The sequence below is a fragment of the Lepidochelys olivacea genome, assembly GCF_965140295.1.
Source record: "Lepidochelys olivacea isolate rLepOli2 genome assembly, chromosome: 2".
Lineage (NCBI taxonomy): Eukaryota > Metazoa > Chordata > Testudines > Cheloniidae > Lepidochelys > Lepidochelys olivacea.
This window is the reverse complement of record NC_140412.1, coordinates 228627180-228652536: the sequence shown is the minus strand read 5'-3', so window position 1 is coordinate 228652536 and position 25357 is coordinate 228627180. Positions and strand designations below refer to the sequence as shown.

The following is a 25357-nucleotide window of genomic DNA, read 5'->3' as shown; positions in this document are numbered from 1 at the left end:
ACTCTGCTTCCGATGCTGTGTTTGGCTTAGCTATATTTTCTTTGATATTGGACTCAATGATGTTGAAGCCCCCTCCTCCTCAGAGGAAACCTCTCGTTAGTCATCTAGACTTGAGTACCCATAGGGACGCTACTTGAAGAAAAAGAAATGGTTACTCACTCTGTGCAGTAACTGGTTCTTTGAGATTTGTCTTCCTTTGGATGATTCATTAACTACCTTCCTTCCCCTCTGCTTTGGAGTTCTCTGCTGTGGAGCTTTGCAGTACAGAAGGAACTGAGGTTGGTTCACCCGTGCGGTGCTATATAACAGCACGGAGCACAAAATTGAGTAATACGCATGCATGGGCTTAATGGACACTGCTATGTGAAATCTCCGATCAAAGGTGTAGGGGATGCCAGCGCACCTGGAGTGGAGCACCCATAGGGGGACTCATGTCAAAGAACCACAGTTACTGCATACAGTGAGTAACCATTTCTTATTCACTAAAGGTTTTTGTTTGTTTCTGCATTTTCAGGGTTATCTTGAAGAGCTAGTACGCCTCAGAGAAACCCAGCTGGCTGAATCTGTCTCACAAAACAAACTACTGCTACAGAGGATTGAAGATATGGATCTAGCCCATAAAATGGAGAAGGAACAGCTGGAGTACATAATTGTAGAGCTGCAGGACCAGCTGTAAGTTAGACTGTGATGGAGAAACTTGGCTAGAGTAGTAACATAATCTCTCTGGATTCCTGTATTTTCCTGTACGATTTATATGAATTTCTGGTCCCATGAAAACAAGTAAGACTTAATCTTGAAGAAATTGAAGTAGTTCTCCTTTTTATAAATGTAGAACAATTTTTCATCAGCTGACAAATTTTATATTCAAAGACAGCTGCCCTGCAATAGTATATAGAATACTAAAATTGTAAAAAATTTAAAAAAGCAACTACTTAAAGATCTAAGACAGCTTAATTGAAAATAGTTATTCCTATTTAATCATGCATTTTTTTAATTAAAATTGCTATACTGCATTTTATCACTAGTATGTTTAAGTTCTGTAATGCAAAACATTTTGTGGGAGGCAAAACATTATTTTGGCTGTAGTAAGATTTTCATTTATTGGGGAAAAACGGTATTTCTACTTCACAAATACACCTTCAGAGACTCCTGCTTTACTATTCTATTCTGTTTGTATGGTGGGCTGAAACACTAGAAGCAATTCTGCTAGAGCTGAGGGCTTCATTATTTGACACACCCTGGGCTTCTCACCCATACTTTTATGTCTGGTAAAAGGGCTGGAGTAACATAAAGGGGCTTTAATTCATCTATCTTAAGTACTTATGTGGCTCCCATTACTATAGCATCTGAAAGCCTCACCGTTTTTAATGTATTTATCCTCACATCATCCCTGTGAAGTACAGAAGTACTATCATCCCCATTTTAGAGATGTGGAAATGAGACACAGAGAATAAATGACTTACTAAGGTCACATGGGAAGTCTCTTGTGGAGCAAAAACTGAACCTGGGTCTCCAAATTCCAGTCTAGGGTCCTAAACACTGAACCATCCTTCTCTGGGTCTGGTAACCTGCCTCCAGCGATGGGATAATTCCCCCAGGGAAAGGAAATAAGGACAACAGCCTCAAGATCTCTTCTGAAGACATTTTGTGAGCTCTGATGTAGGGGTATGCTGGGATATAGCTGGGTGATGGGCAGGGCAACAGCACATAGCACTATAGAGATTCTGGGCAGTGTCCCCAGCTCAGTCAGAGTGTCCACTCTGGCCCCTGGAGTAGCCTAGAATCTGGGAGATTTCAAGCATGGCTTAAAGGCACCTTAGGCTTCTCCTGGGCTGTGCCTCTTAGAGGTGCAGCCCTGAATCTCACTCTGTATGCATTTAAAGGTGTATAGTTAATTAAAAAAAAATGTTTTTCTTCTACCTTCTATTAGATCAGGGAACTGCTGATGTTTGTAACTTGTGTATCCCCGCTGAGTTTCACAGAATAATTTGTATTTCATTTGTGATGATTTAAAGGTTCCTAGAGGGTTTCTCCCCCCCACTTCATTTTCTCTGATCCAGACTAGAGAAAGTCTGGCTGCAAGCTTTGTGAGAAGTGCCTGTAGTAAAATTCTAGTACTGACCCACAGTTTAGAAGTTGTGGCTAATAACTGGTCTTTCATCTCCTAGAGGAAAACTTTCAAAAGTGGCTCCTGATTTTGAGGATGCTAACTTTGGTCTAGTTTGATATTTGAAGGTACTAAACATCATCTGTTATTCCAGCTGATTTCCACTGGAGTTATGGGTGCTCAGGAGTATTAGCTAGTTTAGATTCTGGAGTACGATGATGTGGTGCTTTTTAAGACAAAAAAAAATCCTGCCTTATATGGCCATTTGAGATGCCATTGTTGGGGCTCTGAGCTAAGTCTCCTTTCATAAATGTAAGGCAGCTACTTAAAGATCCACGTACAATTGTACACAAATTAATGTTGTGAATGCAGCAAATCTGTCAGATCTACTCTCCCAAAAATAAAAGGAGTACTTGTGGCACCTTAGAGACTAACAATTTTAGTTACTCAGCCCAGAGAGTTAGAGGAAGGGCAGAAGAAATGACTTGGAGGAGGAACCTGAGGGTGAAAACTAGCAGCAACTGGCATTCTTTAAACATATTTCCTCCATATTTGCCCATCCTTGATCTTTGCTTCATACTTAAACAGAAACTGAGTTGGTAGGGCACCTAGGCAGCCTTGTTACCTTAGTTTGCCTACATTAAAGCATTAATTTGGCCAGTTGCTATTAACATTTTGAAATGGTCGAACCTGTGTTTATAGAACTCCAAGTACAGACAGGTATTTTAGTTTTATGTCCTTCCTCATCTCCCCCCATACTCACTATTAGCATATTAAAGTAGTGAAATGTGTGCTGCAGTTTCTTTTCCTAATTGCCATAAACAAGCTTGGGATGGTAATACTTCCCTAATTCATATAGGTGTTGAGGAAGAACCTATTAAAGTTTGTAAAGCACCTTCAGATCTCTATTTAAGGCCCTTTGCTATATTAATGAAAAGTGCTACTATATTATTAAAATAGTCTGTTTTCCTTTTAATGAAACTGTTCTACTCTAATGGTTTTGCTGAAGTAGTGAATTTCACTGCTTTAGCTTATTACCATGTTATTACAGCTGAAAATAAGGCTAAATACTTTTTAGGTTGCCTTTGATCTTGGTCTTTTAGACAGTTGTGTGCTCCAATTTGAAACATTTGACTTTCCATTTCCTTGCCTTTGTTCAAGAATATTTTTAAAAGGTATTTTGGAAGTGTGTGCTAAATCTGAAATTGTCCATGGAGGATACAAAAGGATCAGCTGTAAAAGATAAAGATGTAGTGCTGTGAGAGGTGAAGGTTGCTTATTTTAAGAACAGTGCACTACACAGTGGACTTATGGACTCCATATATCCCAGCTATAGTCTGCAGAAGCATTGGCAATACCTTGCGGTCAAATGTTTCAAAAGATGCTGATGGATCTAAATAAATGTGTACGAATGCTTAAGCTTTATCATTCAGTGTATTGCCAGAGTTGTCTGTCTTGCTTTTTCAGTCTTACCAAAAAGGAAGGTTAGAGACCAGTTGATAAAGGTGATATTTGCAGAGTCAAGAGTTTCTTGAAGAAAGATAAATAATGCCTATTGTAAAAAAGCCGAAACCTTCTCTTCCTAGAAGGGGGAACTAAAAATCTCTTCCAGTGACTAACTCTCCACCTCCCCATTTGATTTTACCACCTATCAAGAACATCTTGAGGGTCCAGGCCAGAAAGAATAGCACATGTTTTAAAGTGTTAATTCCTGTTTGTAGAAGAATCTGTGGACAGTGAGTAGTTAGAAATACAGATTCCTAGCACTATAATAATTAAAATAACATTGTAAAAATCCTATTCCTCACTTCCCTCTGTGTGCATGATTTGTAATTATCTGTCTGCAGTATACAGATTTTTGTTTCACTTCTTTTTATGGATGGATCCTGATCCTCTGCTGTGGTCTTCCATGAGATTGAAGGTAATGGTGCAGTATGGGTGGCATTCCTAATTGTGTCCTCCAGGTCCACTGCTCTGTATATACAAGTGAAGGGTATAATTTGACCCTTTTAATTTTTTTTGGTAGAACACATTTTAATCAAAATAAGAAAAGCATAAAAATACCAGAAGTCCTAGATGAAAAATAACTGAATCCCCCTGCTCTATAACCTATGAGTTGCTAACAGCTCAATTATTAATTAAGAGGGCAGGATTCCATTATGGACACTAAAAATTCATCCTCTCCTTCCTTAAAATGTTTTTCATTCTGTTGAAGGAAAAGGCAGTTAAACTATCATACTCCTGTTCAGTGTTTTAGGAATGAGCAGGGGAATTAAAAAAGGAACCATAAACACTACTCTATATTACGGACATCTCCATATGAGGACAGCAAAACCAAAATATTATAACCCTAGGGTGGTATTCTTGATCATGCTGGAAAGTACAAAGGATTTTGAATGTCCATTATCAGGAGCTTTTTATGTTGCAACTTATTCTAGCAAGAACTTGTTTTGCATCAGTTTTTGAAGACTTGGTTTTTTCTGTACCTTTGGGGGAGACATCTGTCTTCATCTTGTCCAAAAGATTGGTAACAGAACCATTGTCAAGAAATATATGGTTATTCTGGTACTGAGTCAACGCCCTGTTTAATTCTTGTACCATATTCTTTCACCCCCACATCACTGTTAAGTCTGGGTTACCATGGCCTTCATAATTTTATCTTTCTAGGAATGCTAAATTCTCTGGAGCAATAGGTAAAGAATCTTTTTAATATGGATATAGCACTTCCTACTGTCCATTTTTTAAGGGATTCTTCTTGCAAGATTCTCAAAGGAAATTCATTCTTTAAACAGTTTCAGTATAATAAACTCAGTTTGCCTAGCTAACTACTTAATTACTTTATTTCCTCACTCCACACAAATTGGTGGATACAGTTCAGTATTTGATCTTGCTGCTAAATTCATTTTCTACTATGGCAAAATTCAGAATACTAATCCTCCTTTCTCTAAATCCCTTTTGGGAGACAGGTTGTGTAAACTCAATTTACATTAGGAACATTTTCCTTTTTTTAGACACATTCTTTTCAGGTTGGCAATGTCTATTTTAAATCCTTTGTACTGACTTCTGGTCTTTCCTTAGTTCCTTATGTTTTTATTTAGTATGCTGAGTTACTTGCCTTGATTTTTCTGAATGTCGCTTTTTCAATGTGTAAATGTAGATTCAATTTCTCCTTTTAAGGTGTTTTTTCTTTATTGTGTTGGCTGCCTGATGAATGAGAGAATTTTGAAAGTGCTTCCTATAGATCAGTTTATATATAGATAGCCATAACAAGGTGACAGTATATACAAATTCCCTCTTCCTTCACAAGTTGTCTTTCAGCTTCCACTTCAGTCAGTCATTTTCATGGTAGTATTTTTTTCTCCTCTTTCTTCCAGAGGTGAGAATATTTTCACATAAACAGAATAGCAAGAAGGCTATTATATCTCACTCAGAAGTTAACATTTGTTAAACTGTCCTAGTTATACAATATGTATCCTGCTTCTAGAATTTTTAGATTATAAGTGTACTAGACTTAACCATAATCTATAAGCAAGGCCTTTCAAAATGGATAATGAAAAACATCTGCCTTTTGAATGCCTCAGAGCACATTTGGCTGGGGGTAAAAAAGTCACTTCAATCACTCATGAAAGGTACATTCCCACAAAGGACAAGTGTTGTGCGGATTCCTAGATTTTCCTCCTTAGTCAGTATTTACTGACAATCTGGACTCTGACAAAACAGTTACTCATTTTGGCAAGGCAGTTTTTTAGAATCTCTTTAAGGATCAAAATATCAATATTTTGTAGGCAAACTCTCCTGCTTGGGAATGGTCTTTTAATTTCTATGAAGGGAGGACCTGAAAATTCTATTACATAGAAAAGAGGGGATGGGACTGTATGCCTCAGAAGATTAGTAATAGAGTAAGTGTAGACCACTTGTTCAAATTTAGCCTGAGTTGTTAATGCTGCAAAGTCACTAGCATTTTAATCCTGTAATGTGATCTTCATTAATAGTGTAACCATTTTACTCCTTAATGTACGCTTATGGGGAAAAAAGGTTTAACATGGATAAGTTTTATACTATTAATCTGTAATTTTAGGATTTGTACGGTAAGATGTTAGTTAACAATGTTTTTCTTTATACTGCACTAATTTTACTTTCAGTAGATACAGTATGTTGCCTCTTGTATTGAAAATTATCAGTAAACATACATCAACTATTAATAGTTCTATTTATACTTTTTTTTGTAAATGAACTACACTTTTTCTGTTATTTTTGCATATACACTATTTACACAGAATATGCTACTTATGTTTAACTTAGATGGGGGGAAAATCATGGGAGTATTGTTTTTGAGAAATAGTGATACAATATAGTTATTAACTAAGCCCATGCCAGGTGCCATAGTTAGAATCATACCCTTTAAGGCCAAAAGGGACCATCGTGATCCTCTAGTCTAGTCTGACCTCTTGCACACTGCAGGCCACAGAACCTCACCCATCCACTTCTGAAATAGACCCCTAACTTCTGGCTGAGTTACTGAAGTCCTCAAATCATGACTTAAAGTCCTCTCCCTCTAATGTGTTTATAGAGAGCAATCCTATCTCCCCTCAGCCTTCTTTTGCTTAGGCTAAACAAGCCAAGCTCTTTGAGTCTCCTATTATAAGGTAGGTTTTCCGTTCCTTGGTTCATCCTAGTAGCCCTTCTCTGCATATGTTCAAGTTTGAATTCATCTTTCTTAAACATGGGAGACCAGAACTGCACACAGTATTCCAGATGAGGTCTCAGCCGTGCCTTGTATAATGGTACTAACATTTCCCTGTCTCTATTGGAAATACCTCACCTGATGCATCCTAGGACTGCACTAGCCTTTTTCATGGCTGTATCATATTGATGGCTCATAAACCTCCTGTGATCAACTAAAACCACCCCGATCTTTCTCCTCCTTTGTTGCTTCTAACTGATAAATCTGCAGTTTATAGCAAAAATTCTTGTTGTTAGTCCATAAATGCATGACTTTCCACTACTAAATTTAATCCCATTTCTATTATTCCAGTTTACAAGGTCATCCAGATGTTCTTGTATGATCATAGAATATCAGGGTTGGAAGGGACCTCAGGAGGTCATCTAGTCCAACCCCCTGCTCAAAGCAGGACCAATCCCCAACTAAATCATCTCAGCCAGGGCTTTGTCAAGCCTGAGCTTAAAAATATCTAAGGAAGGAGATTCCACCACCTCCCTAGGTAACTCATTCCAGTGCTTCACCACCCTCCTAGTGAAAAAGTTTTTTTCCTAATATCCAACCTAAACCTCCCCCACTGCAACTTGAGACCATTACTCCTTGTTCTGTCATCAGCTACCAATGAGAACAGTCTAGATCCATCCTCTTTGGAACCCCCTTTCAGGTAGTGGAAAGCAGCTATAAAATCCCCCCTCATTCTTCTCTTCCGCAGACTAAACAATCCCAGTTCCGTCAGCCTCTCCACATAAGTCATGTGTTCCAGTCCCCTAATAATTTTTGTTGCCCTTCGCTGGACTCTCTCCAATTTCTCCACATCCTTCTTGTAGTGTGGGGCCCAAAACTGGACACAGTACTCCAGATGAGGCCTCACCAATGTCGAATAGAGGGGAACGATCATGTCCCTCGATCTGCTGGCAATGCCCCTACTTATACATCCCAAAATGCCATTGGTCTTCTTGGCAACAAGGGCACACAGTTAACTCATATCCGGCTTCTCATCCACTGTATCCCCTAGGACCTTTTCTGCAGAACTGCTGCCGAGCCATTCGGTCCCTAGTCTGTAGCGGTGCATGGGATTCTTCCATCCTAAGGGCAGGACTCTGCACTTGTCCTTGTTGAACCTCATCAGATTTCTTTTGGCCCAATCCTCTAATTTGTCTAGGTCCCTCTGTATCCTATCCCTACCCTCCAGCGTATCTACCTCTCCTCCCAGTTTAGTGTCCTCTGAGAACTTGCTGAGGGTGCAATCCACACCATCCTCCAGATCATTCATGAAGATATTGAACAAAACCGGCCCCAGAACCAACCCTTGGGGCACTCCACTTGATACCGGCTGCCAGCTAGACATGGAGCCATTGATCACTACCTGTTGAGCCCAACAATCTAGCCAACTTTCTATCCACCTTATAGTCCATTCATCCAGCCCATATTTCTTTAACTTGCTGGCAAGAATACTGTGGGAGACCGTGTCAAAAACTTTGCTAAAGTCAAGGAACATCATGTCCACTGCTTTCCCCTCATCCACAGAGCCAGTTATCTCGTCATAGAAGGCAATTAGATTAATCAGGCATGACTTGCCCTTGGTGAATCCATGCTGACAGTTCCTGATCACTTTCCTCTCCTCTAAGTGCTTCAGAATTGATTCCTTGAGGACCTGCTCCATGATTTTTCCAGGGACTGAGGTGAGGCTGACTGGCATGTAGTTCCCAGGATCCTGGATATTTAACATAGTGAATGTCAATGAAAATGAGGTCAGATCAGAGGCTAAAATAGGGAAAGAACAAGTGAAGACATCTAACTTGTGTAAGTAAGTTTTAAAGTCACCAGGACCTAATGAAATACATCCTAGTATCCTCAAAGAGCTGATAGAGGAGATATCTGAGCCATTAGAGATTATCTTCAAAAAAGTCATGGAAGACAGGAGAGATTCCGGAGGACTGGAAAAGGGAAAACATAGTGCCAATCTATAAAAAGGGAATAAGGACAATTCGGGGAATTACAGAGCAGTCACATTAACTTCGGTACCCGGAAAGATTATGGAGCAAATAATTAAGCAATTTGCAAAGACGTAGAAGATAATATGGTGATAAGTAAGGCTGTGATTTTTGTCACGGGGGTCGTAGAAGTCACGGAATCCGTGACTTCCAAAGACCTCCATGACTTCAGCCCTGGCACTGGGAGCTGCAGGGTCCCGCCACCTCCCGCAGTGGCAGGGAGCTGTGAGGTACCCCTGCTGCCTGAGGCAGTGGGCCCCCAAGATCCCAGCCACCATGGGCAGTGGGGGTACCCGGCAGCTTCCAGCTGCGGCAGGCGGGGTGTGCAAGGTGCATTTGATTCATTGATTTAAATCTTGATTTAAATCACTAGTCACGAAGACTTAATTTAATCATGGATTTCTACATAAAAATGCATTCTTGTTGGTTGTTATAAACTTAATACATATTCTTCACAACTTAGAGATAGATGTAGGTTTCATTTTTAGAAAGTACACACTATACATTTTTAAAGTGATTTATTTTGAAAACTTTTCAGATTAGTTTTATAGCTATATCAGAAAATGAATGATTGTTTGGTTATTTCATTTAACAAAGATAATTGAAGCAGATATTTATGAAGTCATTGGGAGGTGAACTATCTCCAATTCAACAGGTTAATCATTAATATTTGGAGGATTTTCTTGCCATGCTTTATTACCAGGAGAACATCACCAGGCAGACATTTAAATTGTTTTATTTAACTAAAACAATAACATTAAGTATTCTGGATTTTTTCCTTCAACAGCAAACAGAATATTTTAACAAAACGAGCATATGAATTTTTGAATTTAGTTAAACATTAAAGTTTTTTAAAATCAGGTTTGTTTTTGTTAAAATTGTTTTTAACTAAAATAGTTAAATGAAATATATTAAAAAAAAAATTAAATCGACTGTGTCAGCCAAGTCAACATGAGAAACTTAAAATATTGGCCTCCGCAGCTAACTCAGTCATCTTCACCTTCATTTTCCTGTTTGTTCATAATCTGGAAAAGAAAAACAAGCTTTCCTGCTTTTTCAGGTCTCAAACAATTTCAACTGCTGTTAAGTGAGATTCTCTTCAACAGTCTCTGAATCCCAGTGCTTAAGTGACTTCCACCAGTTCACTGGTGTGACTTTCTTTAAAACATCATCAGCAAACATATATTTCTTGAATGGGTCACTCTTAGCTCCGAAGTTTATTATAGTTGGCATTATGGAGGGATAACTGCTGGATGTCCATGTCATAGCCAACTCTTCTTCTTCAGCAGTTAAGGTTTGACCGTGGTACTGAGTATTGAGAATATTTGCAAGAAAATGAGCTGGAGATAGTGCTTGACCCCCCCCCCTTACCTCCCCCCCTTTTTTTTAATGCTTGTAATTTAACTCTGTCATTGCATATTTCTCTTTTAAGATCTCGCTCAGTTCCTTCCAAATGTCAACAGCATCAGTAATAAAACAGCTATTTCCCTGCATTTTGTTCAAGGCTACAGAAATAGGCTTCAGGGTACTCTGCCTGTGTTCAACATTTCTCTTAAGCCCCATGTTGAGAACTTTAGCTGTGACAGTGCCATCTATTTTTTCACAATTTTGTTCACAAATGGTCATCAGATTAGGCCAGTTCTTGATACAGTGCTCAAAACAGTCCACTACTGAGTTCCATCGCACGTCTTGTGGGAGAGTTAGCTTGGTTCCTCCCACTTTTTTCAGAGCAGCTGCTGCAAAGTGGTTGTTATGGAAGTATTTTGCAATTTCAACAACATTAGCCTTTATTTCTGGAACACTGAACTTTTTGGCTAGGAGGTGCATCAAATGAGCACTGCAACCGTATATCATTAGCTTGGGACTCTCTTCTAAATAATTTCTTCTCATCTTGGATACATTTGTGACATTGTCTGTGACCAAGCTGCGTACTAGACATTTGAATTTTTTTCAGTTTGTTACAGCTTTTACTGCTGCTACTTGTAAGTATTCTGCAGTGATGTATCAATTGTTTCTGTAAGGAAGACATTCCCTTCTGTTGTCACACAAGCACAGGCAACAGGATCATTGTGGACATAGCTCCACCCATCAAGACTCAGGTTGACAATTTTACCTGCTAGACCTTTTGCACACTGCTCAATTTCTCTTTCATACACTTTATGCAGCAGTTTGCCAGGGACATCTGCTCTGTTGGGAGGACTGTATCCTGGTCTTAATGACTGAATCATGTTGATGAAGTGTGGGTTCTCAGTCATATGGAAAGGAGAGTTTGTTGTATAAACAAACCGGGCAATTTTTTCATCAGTTACCTCTTTTTGTAATCTGCTGGTTCTTATCATAAACTTATTTGTGGTTGTTTCTGGATGATGGAGGGTTTTTTTTCTTGTGGCTGTGTGATATACATGATGTGACTGAAACGCTATCATTGGCAGATAACTCTGAAACTATAGAAAATGTTGGTGATCTTGAAGGTGGAAAGTCTTCAGAATCCTGTATGTTGAGGATGGATTCTCCTAAACAAAATAAGTCAATGCAGTTATTTAATTATTATTACCATACTGCTCATTCAGTATTACTCATTGCATTCACTGACACTCAGTACTAAAGGTGAAATTGTAAAAGGAAGATCTGCCTATTTATTTTTTATCACAACTGCATCTAAAATGATAGTACCATAGAGCAGTGTTTCCCAAACTTGGGATGCCACTTGTTCAGGGAAAGCCCCTGACGGGACGGGCCAGTTTATTTACCTGCCGCGTCCTCAGGTTCGGCCGATCACAGCTCCCACTGGTTCGCTATGCCCGGCCAATGGGCTGTGGGAAGCGGCAGCTAGTACGTCCCTTGGTGTAGATAATGGCATGGAGAATACACCTAAAGAATCCTCCTAAAGATGTTCATTTGCTAAAGAATCCTCTTAAAGATTCTTATTTGCTTTTGTCTGGCTCTTGATGTGTTCCTTCCTTTTTTTGTCCATCTTCTAGGTATGAGAGGGGAAAAAGTTACACACCTTGAATATTAGGAAGGCATTACACACATTTATGAAAAGGATGCTAGAAATGAAGAGTTCATGTCTCTTATTCATCCTGTATCAGAGTTCTGAAAGAGCTTTGAAATCTAAGGCTTCTCTAGCCAGATAGGTGAGTGAATCAGGGAGCCTCACTGAGCTACATGCAAAGAGCTCATGATCATCAAGGCTTGCTGACCAAGGCAATTGCTACCTGGTTTTCTGAGTGGAAGAGGCAACTTCTGTTGCAAGATGTAAGACTGCAACTTAGACATCGGTCTGTGCTTTCTTGTGTCACTACAAAATTTGTGTGCAGGCTTTTGCAGATTTCTATTTGGACAAGGTTATCCATGTGGAAGGCCCGTTCTAACGTTGGGTAATGCTGCAGAAGCTCCCACTATCGTGACTGGTATCTTTGGAAGATAGAGAATTAATTTCTGACAACCACAAAGTTCACCCAGTTTTTGTTTCACTTGATACCAGTAGATTCTGTTGCTCCCAAGAGAAACATGTCTAAATGACAAAAACACATTAACAAAATTCAAAGGTATTGGAATCCCTCATGAAAGGGAAGGTTATGCTTTTTCTGATTTCTTCATAAATATTTTTAAAAGAGAAGGAATAAATTATGGGTAAGAAACTCCTACTTCATGTGCCTGAACTGAAAAAGAGGGAATATTTTTTCCCATTCTAGAGGAAGGCAAACTATTACTTGCAAGAAAAACAAATTAAGATTTCTTGTAGCTTGCTAGAAACAGTTTTTAAAACTCCTTACTCTTCAAATGAAGGAAGAAGAACTGACAGTTGAGGATTAGATATAGAAGCTTCCATAATCCTCCAATACCTCTAGGCCACATGACTCACTCTTCCAATGGTTTTAAATAGGTTGTGATTGCTAGTGAGCTCCTATATCTCAAGGTTTTAGCCTTAGAACCTAATCAAAGGCAAAGCACGTTATGTTGACTAGCCTCCTTTCAACAGGGACTACAGTTGGTGCTTTGGCTGAGGGCTTGAGGAGATATCTGTGTCCACCACCACCAGGGCAAGGTACTGAGTGTGTCAAAGACTTGATATGCTATGGTAAAGCAGATATATTTTTGTTTAACTGGATGTTTTTATATTAATTTTGAAAGAAAACTTCTCTCTTAGAACTAGACGAGAAATTAGGAATTTGAAGCCCAAAGCAGCTGGTATCTCTGCCAAAATAGCTGGTGCAAAATATTGCAGGGGAGCTGTAGCCAAGAAGATCAGAGGCCGCATGGAATTGATGACAATGGACTCTGCTTGGAAGAGGAGAAATAAATCTTTAAAATTTTCTATGAGACACTGGAGGGAAGGACTAGAAAGAGTGCTTAAGAGGCCAGACTGTGATGCAGCCTGTATGGTATTTTTGCAGCTACATGTGCAGATTCCTTTACAAGCTGTAACCAGTAAGAAAGTGTGGAGCACAAGAAGCTGCCTTCTTTTTTTATTGCAGAGGCTGACATTAGATGCTTCATTGTGAGCTAATTGTTTTGGCACTCCATGTCTGTGCATAGGGCTTTTACCCAAGATTAATGGTCTATTGCAACATCTAAATCTTCAGGTAAGTAATTTATTTTCAGACCCGCTAATGTAATTTCTCAAAGTCCAATAATATACCAGTCCAGAGAGCCCACTCTGTATTTGTTACCATACTAAAAGTTTGAGAGTTCCCTCTTTATTTCTAGAGATGTTTTACGGATTTTAATTATCCTGAGGTTTTGCTATTATTTTCTATTTTGCTTTTCATGTTTCCTTTACAGTGCACGGTTGTCCTAGATAAAGTTGTTAAGATTGTTCTTTCTTCAAGTGGAATTATTTTTTGAGATTTTATTTTCACTTTTACTCTTCGCTACTTACGTAGTTCTTGAACTGGAGAACTAGTATAGCTCCCTTTTTTAGAGGTTAGTCTCAAAAGTTTGGTTTATTTCATGTCTCTGTCTGCTGGTAGGAGATCATATTGCCCACTAGACTGGCATTTTCTGGCTTTGGAGAAATTAAACTTGCAGGTAAGAAATTCTTTTTTTTACATAGGTATAATTGGAAAGTTTAAATTTACTTAAAAATGAAAGCGTTTGGGTAAATATTGTCTCATTCAAACCCCCATTCACATGAATTGTGCTTTTTTATATTTATTTTGTCTGAATTTGAGATTAGTTAATACTTTAACTCCCATAGTGATTCCCAAATTTAATGTGTTTATGGTACATACATTAGCAGAGAATCCTACCTGCAAGAGCACAAAATAGCTACCTATCTCTTGTCTGCCTGCACCCAGAAACTTCAAATAAGTAACACAGCTCAATCTACTATTACGGTTTTTATTCTTTTGTTACTAGAGCTTCTCAAATTACCTGATCATTATTCACTGTGTTATCTAGTTATATGAGTCATCTTGTTTAGGCATGGCAAGGCTGCCTGTTAATTTGACTTATCAAATATGGTCAAATATTCCAGTAACAATGCCCTGATGTAGACGATAATGCCAAAAATTAAATTATAATAGGTAGCCATCTGGTAGCCTTCTTAAATGTCTTGATCACATACTTTTTAATAAATGCTAATGTCCCTGTTGGGGAAAAGGTGAACTAACTGAAAACTGATCATCTTAATTGGCTGGAATCTTCTGCACATTATGATCAACGTAGTTAAACTGACCTAATTTTCTAGTGTAGACCAGCCCTATATCTTTATTTGTATACCAGGCCATCAATGCACATGCACTTTACAAAGCACATTCAACTAGTTAAAAGACACTGTCCCTGTCCCAAATAGCTTGCAATCTAAATGACTAGACAAATATACAGAAATTAACTCGGAACTGAGTTGGGGAGGGAGAGAAGGGGTCACACTCATTCGATTTCATCCCTAACGAGGAGAACAGAGGCAGTGCCATTAAGCTGCTTGAAGAGTTGGCCTGCTGCTTACCTAGCACAAGTGCATTTAAAAATGACTTTTTTTTCCTTTATAGTTGCGATGTGTATGTTTTATTTCTGTCCTTTTTGTAATTTTTCAGTCGTGGATAATATTCACATTGAAATGCCAACTTAAACTTGCTAAAGAATGTAATGATGGTATTTTTATTTTAGCCAACTAGAGATCATAAAGTCTTATTCTCTGTTGTTACTACTGTTCTACTATTCTAATCAGTGCTTTAAAATATTTGACCATTTCTGACATGATTTGACGTATTTGACAATGTTTGACGAGTATTTCACCAGTCAGTTGACCAATTATTTTTGGACCATTCAAATACTCAACTCTAATCTTGTTACCTGTTTTGTATGTGTATATGTAGTAGCAACTCTATATAAAGGATTCCATATTTTCTTTGAATGTAATCTTACCTAATATTCAGTAAACAGATCTATTAAAAAGATATGTTTGATGCCCGGAAAGGTTAGTCTGATCCAAATAAAAAGGGAATTTGTAATAATTGCAGTCTGATGAAGATCTTTAGCAGTAAAAATATTACCAGCTTTTAGTCTGATTACCTGATTTCATTTAAGTAAATGTAGCACAGAGTCTAGCAAACCTAATTAGAGTAGGAGCATTAATAGAACACTAATTTGTAATCTGAGTTTTGGGTCAACTATAATTGTTAAGCATAATATTATTAAGGATATTTTAATTATTTTTAATGTATACAATAACATAATACAACATTGTGAATTATACACTGGAAGGGCTTCAGAAAAGCCTTATATAGTAGTAGTAGCCTATGTTTTTGTGAAATGTACACCTCAGTGTAACATTAAAAAGAATGTTTTGTATTCTCTCTCAGCACACACTAGTCCTATGGTGCTGTTATTCTGCATTTTGGTGTACAGGTTTTCCTCAGCTATCTGAAAAAATAAAAACACTAAGTTAATCAATGTTGGGTAAAACAGCTGGTAAATATTCAGGTAGGGAGGTGATTGTATAGAGACATCTGTTCCTGAGATACAGGGCCTGTAAATGCTTAAAGCCCTAGGAATCCATAGTGTTTTCACCTGAAGTCTTCACTAATCCAATTTCTCCCTAGTTCTTAAATAAACAACTTAAGGTTTGAAAGTCTGAACTATGTAGAAGAGTTGCTATGAATAGTTGTTTAAACCTAATGCTGATACTAATGGCCATTGTTAAACTCCCTTGGATAGTGATAAGAAAACTTGAGTGCCTGGCAATTTCACTAACAGAGCAGATGTCTCTGCAGTTGCAGCAGATGCTTAGCAACAGTTGGGAGTATGTTAGCACTGATTTAGAAAATGCATCATCCAGTATTTCCACTATAATAAGCAATGATCCATTAATAAGACAGAAAACATGATTGTTATTTTAAAGCAGGGAGAGATTGCTTTAAAATGGTATATGGAACGGAGATGTACTGTAAGGTTACAGCAGTGGTTCTCCACTTATTTATCGTTGTGGGCCACATCCACAGTGTGTTAGCTGGGCCACATGAGCCGGGTGGCAGGGCAGAAGCACCCATGCAGCTGCCCCAGACCCCAGAGCTCACGGAGCTGGCTGGGAGCCCAGGATCCCTGACTCCGCAGGGCTGGCCGGGAGTTCTGACCCCACTGTGTGGGGCAGCCCAGGCCCCGCCCTACCCCACCCCACCCCACCGGGCAGCTGGGAACCCAGACCCAGCCACATGGGCTGGCCGGCCTTTAGCCAGACCCAGCTGTTTGCTAATTGGGCCGCTGGTTGAGAACTGCTGTTTTAGGGATTTTTTTATACATCTGGCCTGTGTCATATTTTTTTTAGTCATGTACTTTATTTTTTCATGCTTTTCTCTGATCTTTCTCACTCCCTGTTCTCCCTAAAAAGTTACTAAATGCAGTAGCATTTTGAATCCATTCAGATTTTTAAAATTCTTTGATGAATGTACGAGTTGTTTGACAAGATATTTTTAAAAAAAAATCTAGCACCAATAATGGCTAGATGAAACCTTCTGAATCCTCAAATAAATTACATGTGAAGGGTGCTCTGAAATATATGTAAATTCTATTTTTGCACGTGTATCTTTTACACACATACACATTTGTTCTGTCACACATGCATTATGGGAAGTGAATGCCATGAAATGTGATGAGGGCATTTTAGCACATCTGGACATTCGATATCTTAAATAAACTTCTGCAAAATGTATTCCATCCCCATGATTATTGATGTCCCTTTCCTTTGACAAGACCTAGACCATATCCTTGTGCATATGCTGCACTTAACATCCATTAGCGCTAAATTATCAGTCTGTAAGATGCAGCACATTTCCCTCTCTTCCTCTTCCTCTTCAGTATTCAGTGGTGCTACAACATTTTCTGTATTTTAAATGGCACAGGCTATAAAAATATTATATAATCTGATAGAACCATTCATATTTGTTAGGATGTGGGATGGCTCTCAGGCCAGAGAGAAACACTGGGAATGGGGAAAAGGCAATAATCATACTACTAAATATCAGAACATGCTAACATTTTGAGTTTTCTTTTTCTTTTTTGGGGGGTGGGGTCGAGTTTGGGCCATCTACCACTTAACACCAAAATATATTAGTTTTTAATTTTTTCATTCTCATACCTCTTTATACAAAAAATACTACTGCCACGTGATACTGCTTCTGGAGGCAAGGCCCTTTGATCAGAACTTTTCTTTAAGTGAAGGCATGAACTGAAAGCTAAACTGGGGCACTTTGAAAGTTGATCCAACTAGATGGGAGTAGTGCTCTCACATCATCAAAGTTCAGGACCAGGGAGGAAATGCATGTACATTGTAGCATTATGCATTGTGACCCAGTTCGAGCCCTTTATTCAGTTAAGTCATTCTGATGTGGTTTGAAAGAGATTATGTTTATGATTTTTCTATTTTATGATGTCTGAAGTTATTTTTCTTGTGTTATACAACACATGAGAAACTACATGTGTCCTTTGTAAACAAGCTGTAAATAAACATCTGATGGTTTTCAAAAACAGGAGAAAAGTTCTATTATTTTGTCTTGTCCTTGAAAGATTTTGTTGTTTTATATTATACTTTGCAATCATAGTTATGAATGCAAACTTTCTGATGGGAGGAGAATGTAACCCTACAGCTATGATTGGTTTTACTTCTGATTTCTTCTTCTAAAGGGCTTGAATAAAAGCTTCTGTAATCTGTTATAGTTTTGTCAACATATTTGGCTAAATGCCAACATATTGTTCTTACATTTTATTTGCAGATAAAGCTGTATAGCTGTCATCTGGGACATGTTATTCTTGGAAGGGTACCTAGGTTTGTGCTATATAAAATATGTTATTGCATTACTACTTTTTCACTTGTGCCTGTACCAAGCTCAAGACAATAGGATTTGGGACAAAATAAAACAGGAAACTTTTTTACTTCCTCAACTCCCCTCTAAAAACATGTTGTTTATGTATTGAACAATGAGAATGTGGTTATACTGTGTAAAGCTTTAAAACACACAACTGAAATATCCAATTTACTTTACAATACTACAAATGAAGTAGGTGTAATTATTACTATTCCCTTTTAATGGCAAATTCCTAATTTTATTACATGCCTTTACCTAGACTTGACCCTTCATGAGATCTCTTGTTTTAGTTATATTAGTTTGCTAAGACTTGAAGGTTGATTTTCAAAGAAGTAAAGAAACACTTCCATTTTCAAATTGTCTTGGAAGAAATTTTATAGTTGGAGTTAAGGAGGCACGAATAAATTAGCAATAATATTTTATAATTTCCATCCATAATTTTTTATAAAATTGTAACTGAAGTTAACACTGTGCCATGGATTTTAAAGTTCTAGCCACCACCGCCCTCAGATTCTTCCAGCTCTATTTTTTGTGTGTCTCAAAAGAACTGTTTTCTACAGTGTCTTGCACAAATAACTTTATCTGCGAATTGTCCTTGCCTAACCAATTATTATTATTTTTTTTTATTTTTTTGGTTCTCCTTTTGCTATGTGAACTTTTCATTAGAATGCTAAATTATCAAAAAATCTTTGGTGTATAAATGGTAACTATCTTGTTAAATATTTTAACAATAATATTCTTCCAATTGTTAAAGTGTTACAATAAGAATACAGAGTGGTTTGCAATCTTCGGCGTACTCACTCTAAGGACAAAAATTGCACTTTTGAAGCACTGATGACAGCAGAAAGCTCAAATGTTTAAATATAACTTTTCTCAAAAGGAGAAAAAAGGAGTGCTCAACAATATTTTGATATTGAATTTGTATATCTATCTCCAGTACACTTACATAATTCTCAGTGTGTTTGGAAAATTACAATGTTTGTTTCCATATTTTTTTGCCATGCTTCATGCCTCTTTCCCTGCTCCCCCAGTTCAGGTCAATGTAACCCATCTCTCCCCTTTCCTAAAGTAGGCACTCCAGATTTTTTGGTGTGGTCACTCCTTCAGCCATTCTTGGGCAATGAAGAGAAATGAACTCTTCATTACCCAAGAATATTGTGCAGTTTTGGTGCTGTAATTGACTTTCAAAATGAGTTTATCTTGCAAACTGATACTACATACTTATGTAATCCCCTTTAACGTCTGGGAAGCAAGTACCATATTTACATGACTTTCCATAGAGTCCCTGCTACGATGGAGCCCTATGATGCTGTATAAGGGGACTGTTAAAGAATAAATCAAGCTCCTTCAGCAATACTAGTGATATGTTACAAGCACGGAGAGCACTGCCAGTACTTTATTTTGACATTATTTCAGTACTCCTGGGATTATTGGAGAGCTGCTGTATGTACTCTGAGTGCTGTGTGTGATTTTTTTGAGTCCCATCTTGCAATGGAAAATGTCTTCCTCTACTAACTATATGGTAGCTCAAAATATATTAATTTTACTATTAGATTTGCAAAGAATACTTCAAGAGAAATCTATTTTCAGCTGATTTTACAATTGCCGTTTATAGCTAATGTCTGAAAACATGAATCCAAGCAATGTGGATACGACTCAGTATTTTCTCCAACACTGATCAGTACTAACTTGTTTCAGTTACAGTACTTGTAAGTAAAACAACAATTAAAAATGTGACTCTAAATATAAAGGAAATCAAGTCAGATGTTTGTTTGGTTCTTGTTTCAAAAGGGAAAGCATGTTCAGTGAGAGCAAAATCTGTCTACATACTACTGTAGGCACATGTCTATTCTTGAGCACTGGGGAGTGGCAAAGTGGAATCCTGTCAACAGTATCTGTAGATTTTTACTTTCTTAATTTCCTTTGGGAAGATACCAAGTTTGGTTAGGCAGAGTTTCAAAATTTATTTTTCTAAATTGTTATAAACTTATTCCTTTCTCTGTGGAATGTTTTGGGTATCCAGGGTGAAGACTTGCAGAAAACACCTTGAGTAGCAGAAACCTAGGTTACACACTAGTAACTGGAATTCTACTATTATCATCTTCACATAGATCCAGATTTTGCCCTTCTTGTTGTTCAGCTACCTATTTCTCCAAAGAGCTAACACTGGCACTGAGAGCTGTATGGTAGTAGCACATGGTTATAGGGCAGTTTAACGCTCCGCAACACAATTGCCTGAGCTCATATACATGACATTTTAAATTTCAACAGATTTGGGTTGTCTGAGTGGTGGTCACTACAAACTCCAGAAAGAGAGGGGATATGTGAAGGAGATGATGCAGTAGAAGAATTCATAGTATTGGAAAGTAACCAAATTGTAGCTGTGTCGAGCTATGTGAAATTCCCCATTTTTGCCTTGTGAACTTTCATGGTGGGGAAAAGGCTCCTAAAAATTTTCCCCACTGTGGAACTTCATCATTTTTTCTGTTAAAAAAAATGGCAACATTTTATGCACAACTTTCCTGCCTCCTATTGATGGGGGAAGACCACACCTAAAGAGGAAAAAAAAAATCTGGGGATGACAGTAACCTGCCCTTCTACTTTAACCTTTTGGAGGCCTCTGATTCTTTATATGGTACTGGAGCGCCTCTACAAGATTCTGGTCTCAATGTTTTGATTGTCCGGAAGATAAAACTGCATTGCAAAAACAAAACACCTCCGTAAAGAAAAGTCCACCCAATACATTACTTGCTAACGCACATAAATACAAATGTAGTTTAACTCATGAGAGAATATCATCAAACTATTGGTAATGCGGTTCAGTATTTCAGACAAAGCACTGGCAGTCAGGAGGATCTTGTGTTCCAATTATTGAACGTCTGACTGTGTTCAACACTGACTTCTCACAACAGACGTGAGAAATATGGTGTGAAGCAGCATTTAAGGTTTCCTGGATAAATTAACAGATGAAGCTACCTTTTTATTAACCTTCTGCTTTGCTCTCCTATAAGAATTGCTTGCTGTTTCCATTATACTGTTTGGAAAAAGGTGGTCTTGTACTTAAGACACAGCCTGGCAATCTAAAGACCTGGGTCTTGCTCCTGCCTCTGTTAAAGACTACCTGTGTGATCTTGAGCAAGTGATTTAATATCTTGGTTCCTCCATTTCCTTATCCTTCAAATGAGAACCGTTGTCCACTCCATTGGAGTAAAGTGAAGCTAAACTAATTCAGGCTTGTAAAATGCTCAGTAGCACTTTCTATATGAGTGGCTTAGACATGCAAATTATTACTAGTAATTATTATAAGGTATTTACAACTAGTCTTTGTTAGTACTTCTGGACTGACATATGGTATGCACGCTGTCATCCTATAGCTAAATTTGCCTAAACAGTTCTGTCCCACAAAAAAGGTTTTCTGATTAGATTCTTTATTTTGTACAAAAAAACCTTTAAGAAATCACATAATTTTTAAATGCAGATATTATTTATGCAACTGATCCTCTATCTATCCTGCAGAATAATAGGTCTGCTGCTGATCAGCAATGCAGTCAAAAATGTATCTTTAAGATGCAATTGTTTTTTTTTTCCAGAAGGTAAAGTGTAATTTCAGCTTTTTGTTTTTCTGTTCCTACACACTGATTTCTCTTAGGAAAAGAGAATTTATGAAAATTACCTTTTATTAGTTATATCAGAATAGTGTTCAAGCAGACTATCATTCAAGAGGGAAAATCAACCTGGATAGGATTCTTTGTTATATGCTTCCTTACTGTGACTTGAAACATTACATTTAATGGAATAAGGTTCACTGTCTTTATGTTAACAGAACTGTGCTAAAGAATAATGATTTGAGATCAAGACAAGAGTTAACTACCCACCTCACCAATCAGTGGCCTTCCCTGGGAGCTCTGGATGTCAATGCGGTTGCCTTGGATACTTTACTCTATAGAAAGCACAGTCAACAATGGGATGAGTAAGTTAAATATTTTTTGTTCACTCTTATTGGGACACACAGTACTCAGAATCATACTAATATTTCCCTTGTTTCCCTGACATGTCATCTGCTAATATACCCCCTAATACTAACAGTGTTCTTAGGGCCTGGCTACCTGCGTATGATGCAGAAAAATGAAGGGGTTAGGATGCAGTTTAAATATTTAGCAGTTTGGAACTAAGACACTAGGTACAATTGTACCACATATACAGTTGTGGTACCGGATGAGGATTTGAGCATTGAATAAAAACATGAAGAGGGAATTCACAGAGCAATTTTAGAATTTCATGTCAGAACTGACATACAGCAGGTTGGTGTTAATGAATATCTGTTTGGTTATGAACTAGCATATAATACTGCAAATTGATGTTTGATACAGTTTTTAAACAATCACTTAATTCAGCTTGCTTAACTTTGGATGACTGATATGACACAATAAAACAAGAATAATGAAGTATGAGCATTCAGATATTTTTTTAATGTGGCATCTTCCAGAAGGTGCAAATTATTGCAATCAAATCAAGATGAAAAACATCAACATAAACTCCATTATCTGCTTACTCACAGCAGAAATCTTTAATACATCATTACAATTACGTTTATCTATGATAATTTACAGGACGTGTTGTCTTGAGTCAGCAAAGCACGTGATCACATGTTTAATTTTAAGTATGTGTCTGTTCCATTGAGGTGAATGCTACGGAATGGGAAACAGGTGCCCACTGAAAGTTAAGCATATGCTTAAGTGCTTTGCTGAATTGGGGCCACAAATTGTATGACATTGCTGTTTTCTTTCCTATTCTAGAATGAGCCACTTCATTGCAGGTTATCCCAAATTTTAGGGAGCAAATCCTTAAATGACAAGTTTCAGAGTGGTAGCCGTGTTAGTTTGTATCAGCAAAAATGACGAGGAGTCCTTGTGGCACCTTAGAGACTAACAAATTTATTTGGGCATAAACTTTTGTGGGCTAAAACCCACTTCATCAGATGCATGGAGTGAACAATACAGTAAGTGGAATATATATTATAGCACATGAAAAGATGGGAGTTGACACCCACTTGGTAAGGCAACTCCCATCTTTTCATGTGCTATAATATATATTCTTACTGTATTTTTCACTTCACGCATCTGATGAAGTGGGTTTTAGCCAACAAAAGCTTATGATCAAATACATTTGTTAATCTCTAAGGTGCCACAAAGACTCCTAATCCTTAAATGAATACTTCAAAATTTGATCTGCATCACTTTATATATCAGGTGCAAAGTACATACAACTATTTCATTTAAAACAAATACTTCAATATATTTTCTAAAATGAAAATAGTGCCAGCAGACCAGTATTTGAGCAGCCCCACATAAATGAATCTTTTTGTATGTGTGAGTGGGGGGAAACGGGAGAATTAAGTTTTCAGTTCTAAGCTTTCAAGGGTAGTGGAGAAATTAGTATTCAAAATGATCAATTTGTTTTATTGATCTGAGGTTTTTATTAATTGCATCTTCATGTTGCTGTTTGATCTTCAATTGCAGTAGATTAGGGGTCATTCAATCAACTAAAAAATTTAACCACGAAGATAACAATATTGCTTTTAAATTTTAAATAGAAATCCAATTAGAATTTATGATATCATCAGTTCAGTCCTTGAGGGGGCCATTTAGGGATCTGGGGCAAAAATTGGGGATTGGTCCTGCTTTGAGCAGGGGGCTGGACTAGATGACCTCCTGAGGTCCCTTCCAACCCTGATATTCTATGATTCTATCATATATAACAAAACTGGTAAATAGGGAAAGCTTTGTTGCCAAGAGTAAATTCTAATAAGGTATAATGGTAATAGAATCTCATGATGGCTATGAATGCCATGTCGCATGAGATTTCATTAGTTTTTGTGTTGTATTGAATTTGAGAAGTCATTTTAGAAAATGAGTAACAAAAATCCTCTTGCTGCTTTTCTCCTTTTCCTTTTTATATGATGTTGCTACACCTCATTGTCTCCATAAGTACAGTTGCTCTAGCTCTTTCTCCCTTTAACAAATTCTTTTTCCAAGAAAATTGGTTTAAAGGCTTTATCATCATCCTGTGGGTGGATTATACATCTGCTTCACACTGCAATATTTTTCCTATTAGCTTTTTATTAAATATAATATAAACATAATGAAATATACATAAACTTCTTGCAATACATTTTAACCATTTACTATACTTTCAACATTTACTTACATATATATAATATGAATGGTTAAAATATAAATCAGTTTTTGTATTACACAATTTACAAACAAATGTTACTTATAAAAATCCAACTAGTTAAATAATAATTATTAAAATAAGATAAAGAATAGAAGCAAAATTCAGAGGGGGGGATAGAGATAGAGAGGGAAGGAAGTGAGTATCCGAGAGTGCTGAAGGAATTGGCGGCTGTGATTGCAGAGCCATTGGCCATTATCTTTGAAAACTCGTGGCGAACGGGGGAAGTCCCGGATGACTGGAAAAAGGCTAATGTAGTGCCAATCTTTAAAAAAGGGAAGAAGGAGGATCCTGGGAACTACAGGCCAGTCAGCCTCACCTCAGTCCCTGGAAAAATCATGGAGCAGGTCCTCAAAGAATCAATCCTGAAGCACTTGCATGAGAGGAAAGTGATCAGGAACAACCAGCATGGATTCACCAAGGGAAGAGGTCATGCCTGACTAATCTAATCGCCTTTTATGATGAGATTACTGGTTCTGTCGATGAAGGGAAAGCAGTGGATGTATTGTTTCTTGACTTTAGCAAAGCTTTTGACACGGTCTCCCACAGTATTCTTGTCAGCAAGTTAAGGAAGTATGGGCTGGATGAATGCACTATAAGGTGGGTAGAAAGCTGGCTACATTGTCGGGCTCAACGGGTAGTGATCATTGGCTCCATGTCTAGTTGGCAGCCGGTATCAAGTGGAGTGCCCCAAGGGTCGGTCCTGGGGCCGGTTTTGTTCAATATCTTCATAAATGATCTGGAGGATGGTGTGGATTGCACTCTCAGCAAATTTGCGGATGATACTAAACTGGGAGGAGTGGTAGATACGCTGGAGGGGAGGGATAGGATACAGAAGGACCTAGACCAATTGGAGGATTGGGCCAAAAGAAATCTGATGAGGTTCAATAAGGATAAGTGCAGGGTCCTGCACTTAGGATGGAAGAATCCCATGCACCGCTACAGACTAGGGACCGAATGGCTAGGCAGCAGTTCTGCGGAAAAGGACCTAGGG

At 37.9% G+C, this 25357-nt stretch overlaps 1 protein-coding gene across 4 annotated transcripts in view; it reads left to right on the top strand.

The window, feature by feature from the left end:
• Positions 1-25357, top strand: part of RUNDC3B (RUN domain containing 3B) — a 147139-nt gene that overhangs the window by 98768 nt on the left and 23014 nt on the right. For all 4 annotated transcript variants that reach the window (XM_084621962.1, XM_084621960.1, XM_084621961.1 and 1 more), the window contains exons 8-9: positions 515-672; positions 21953-22099. In XM_084621962.1, coding sequence (XP_084478088.1) covers positions 515-672; positions 21953-22099 — 305 coding nt within the window. The remainder of the gene's footprint in view (positions 1-514; positions 673-21952; positions 22100-25357) is intronic.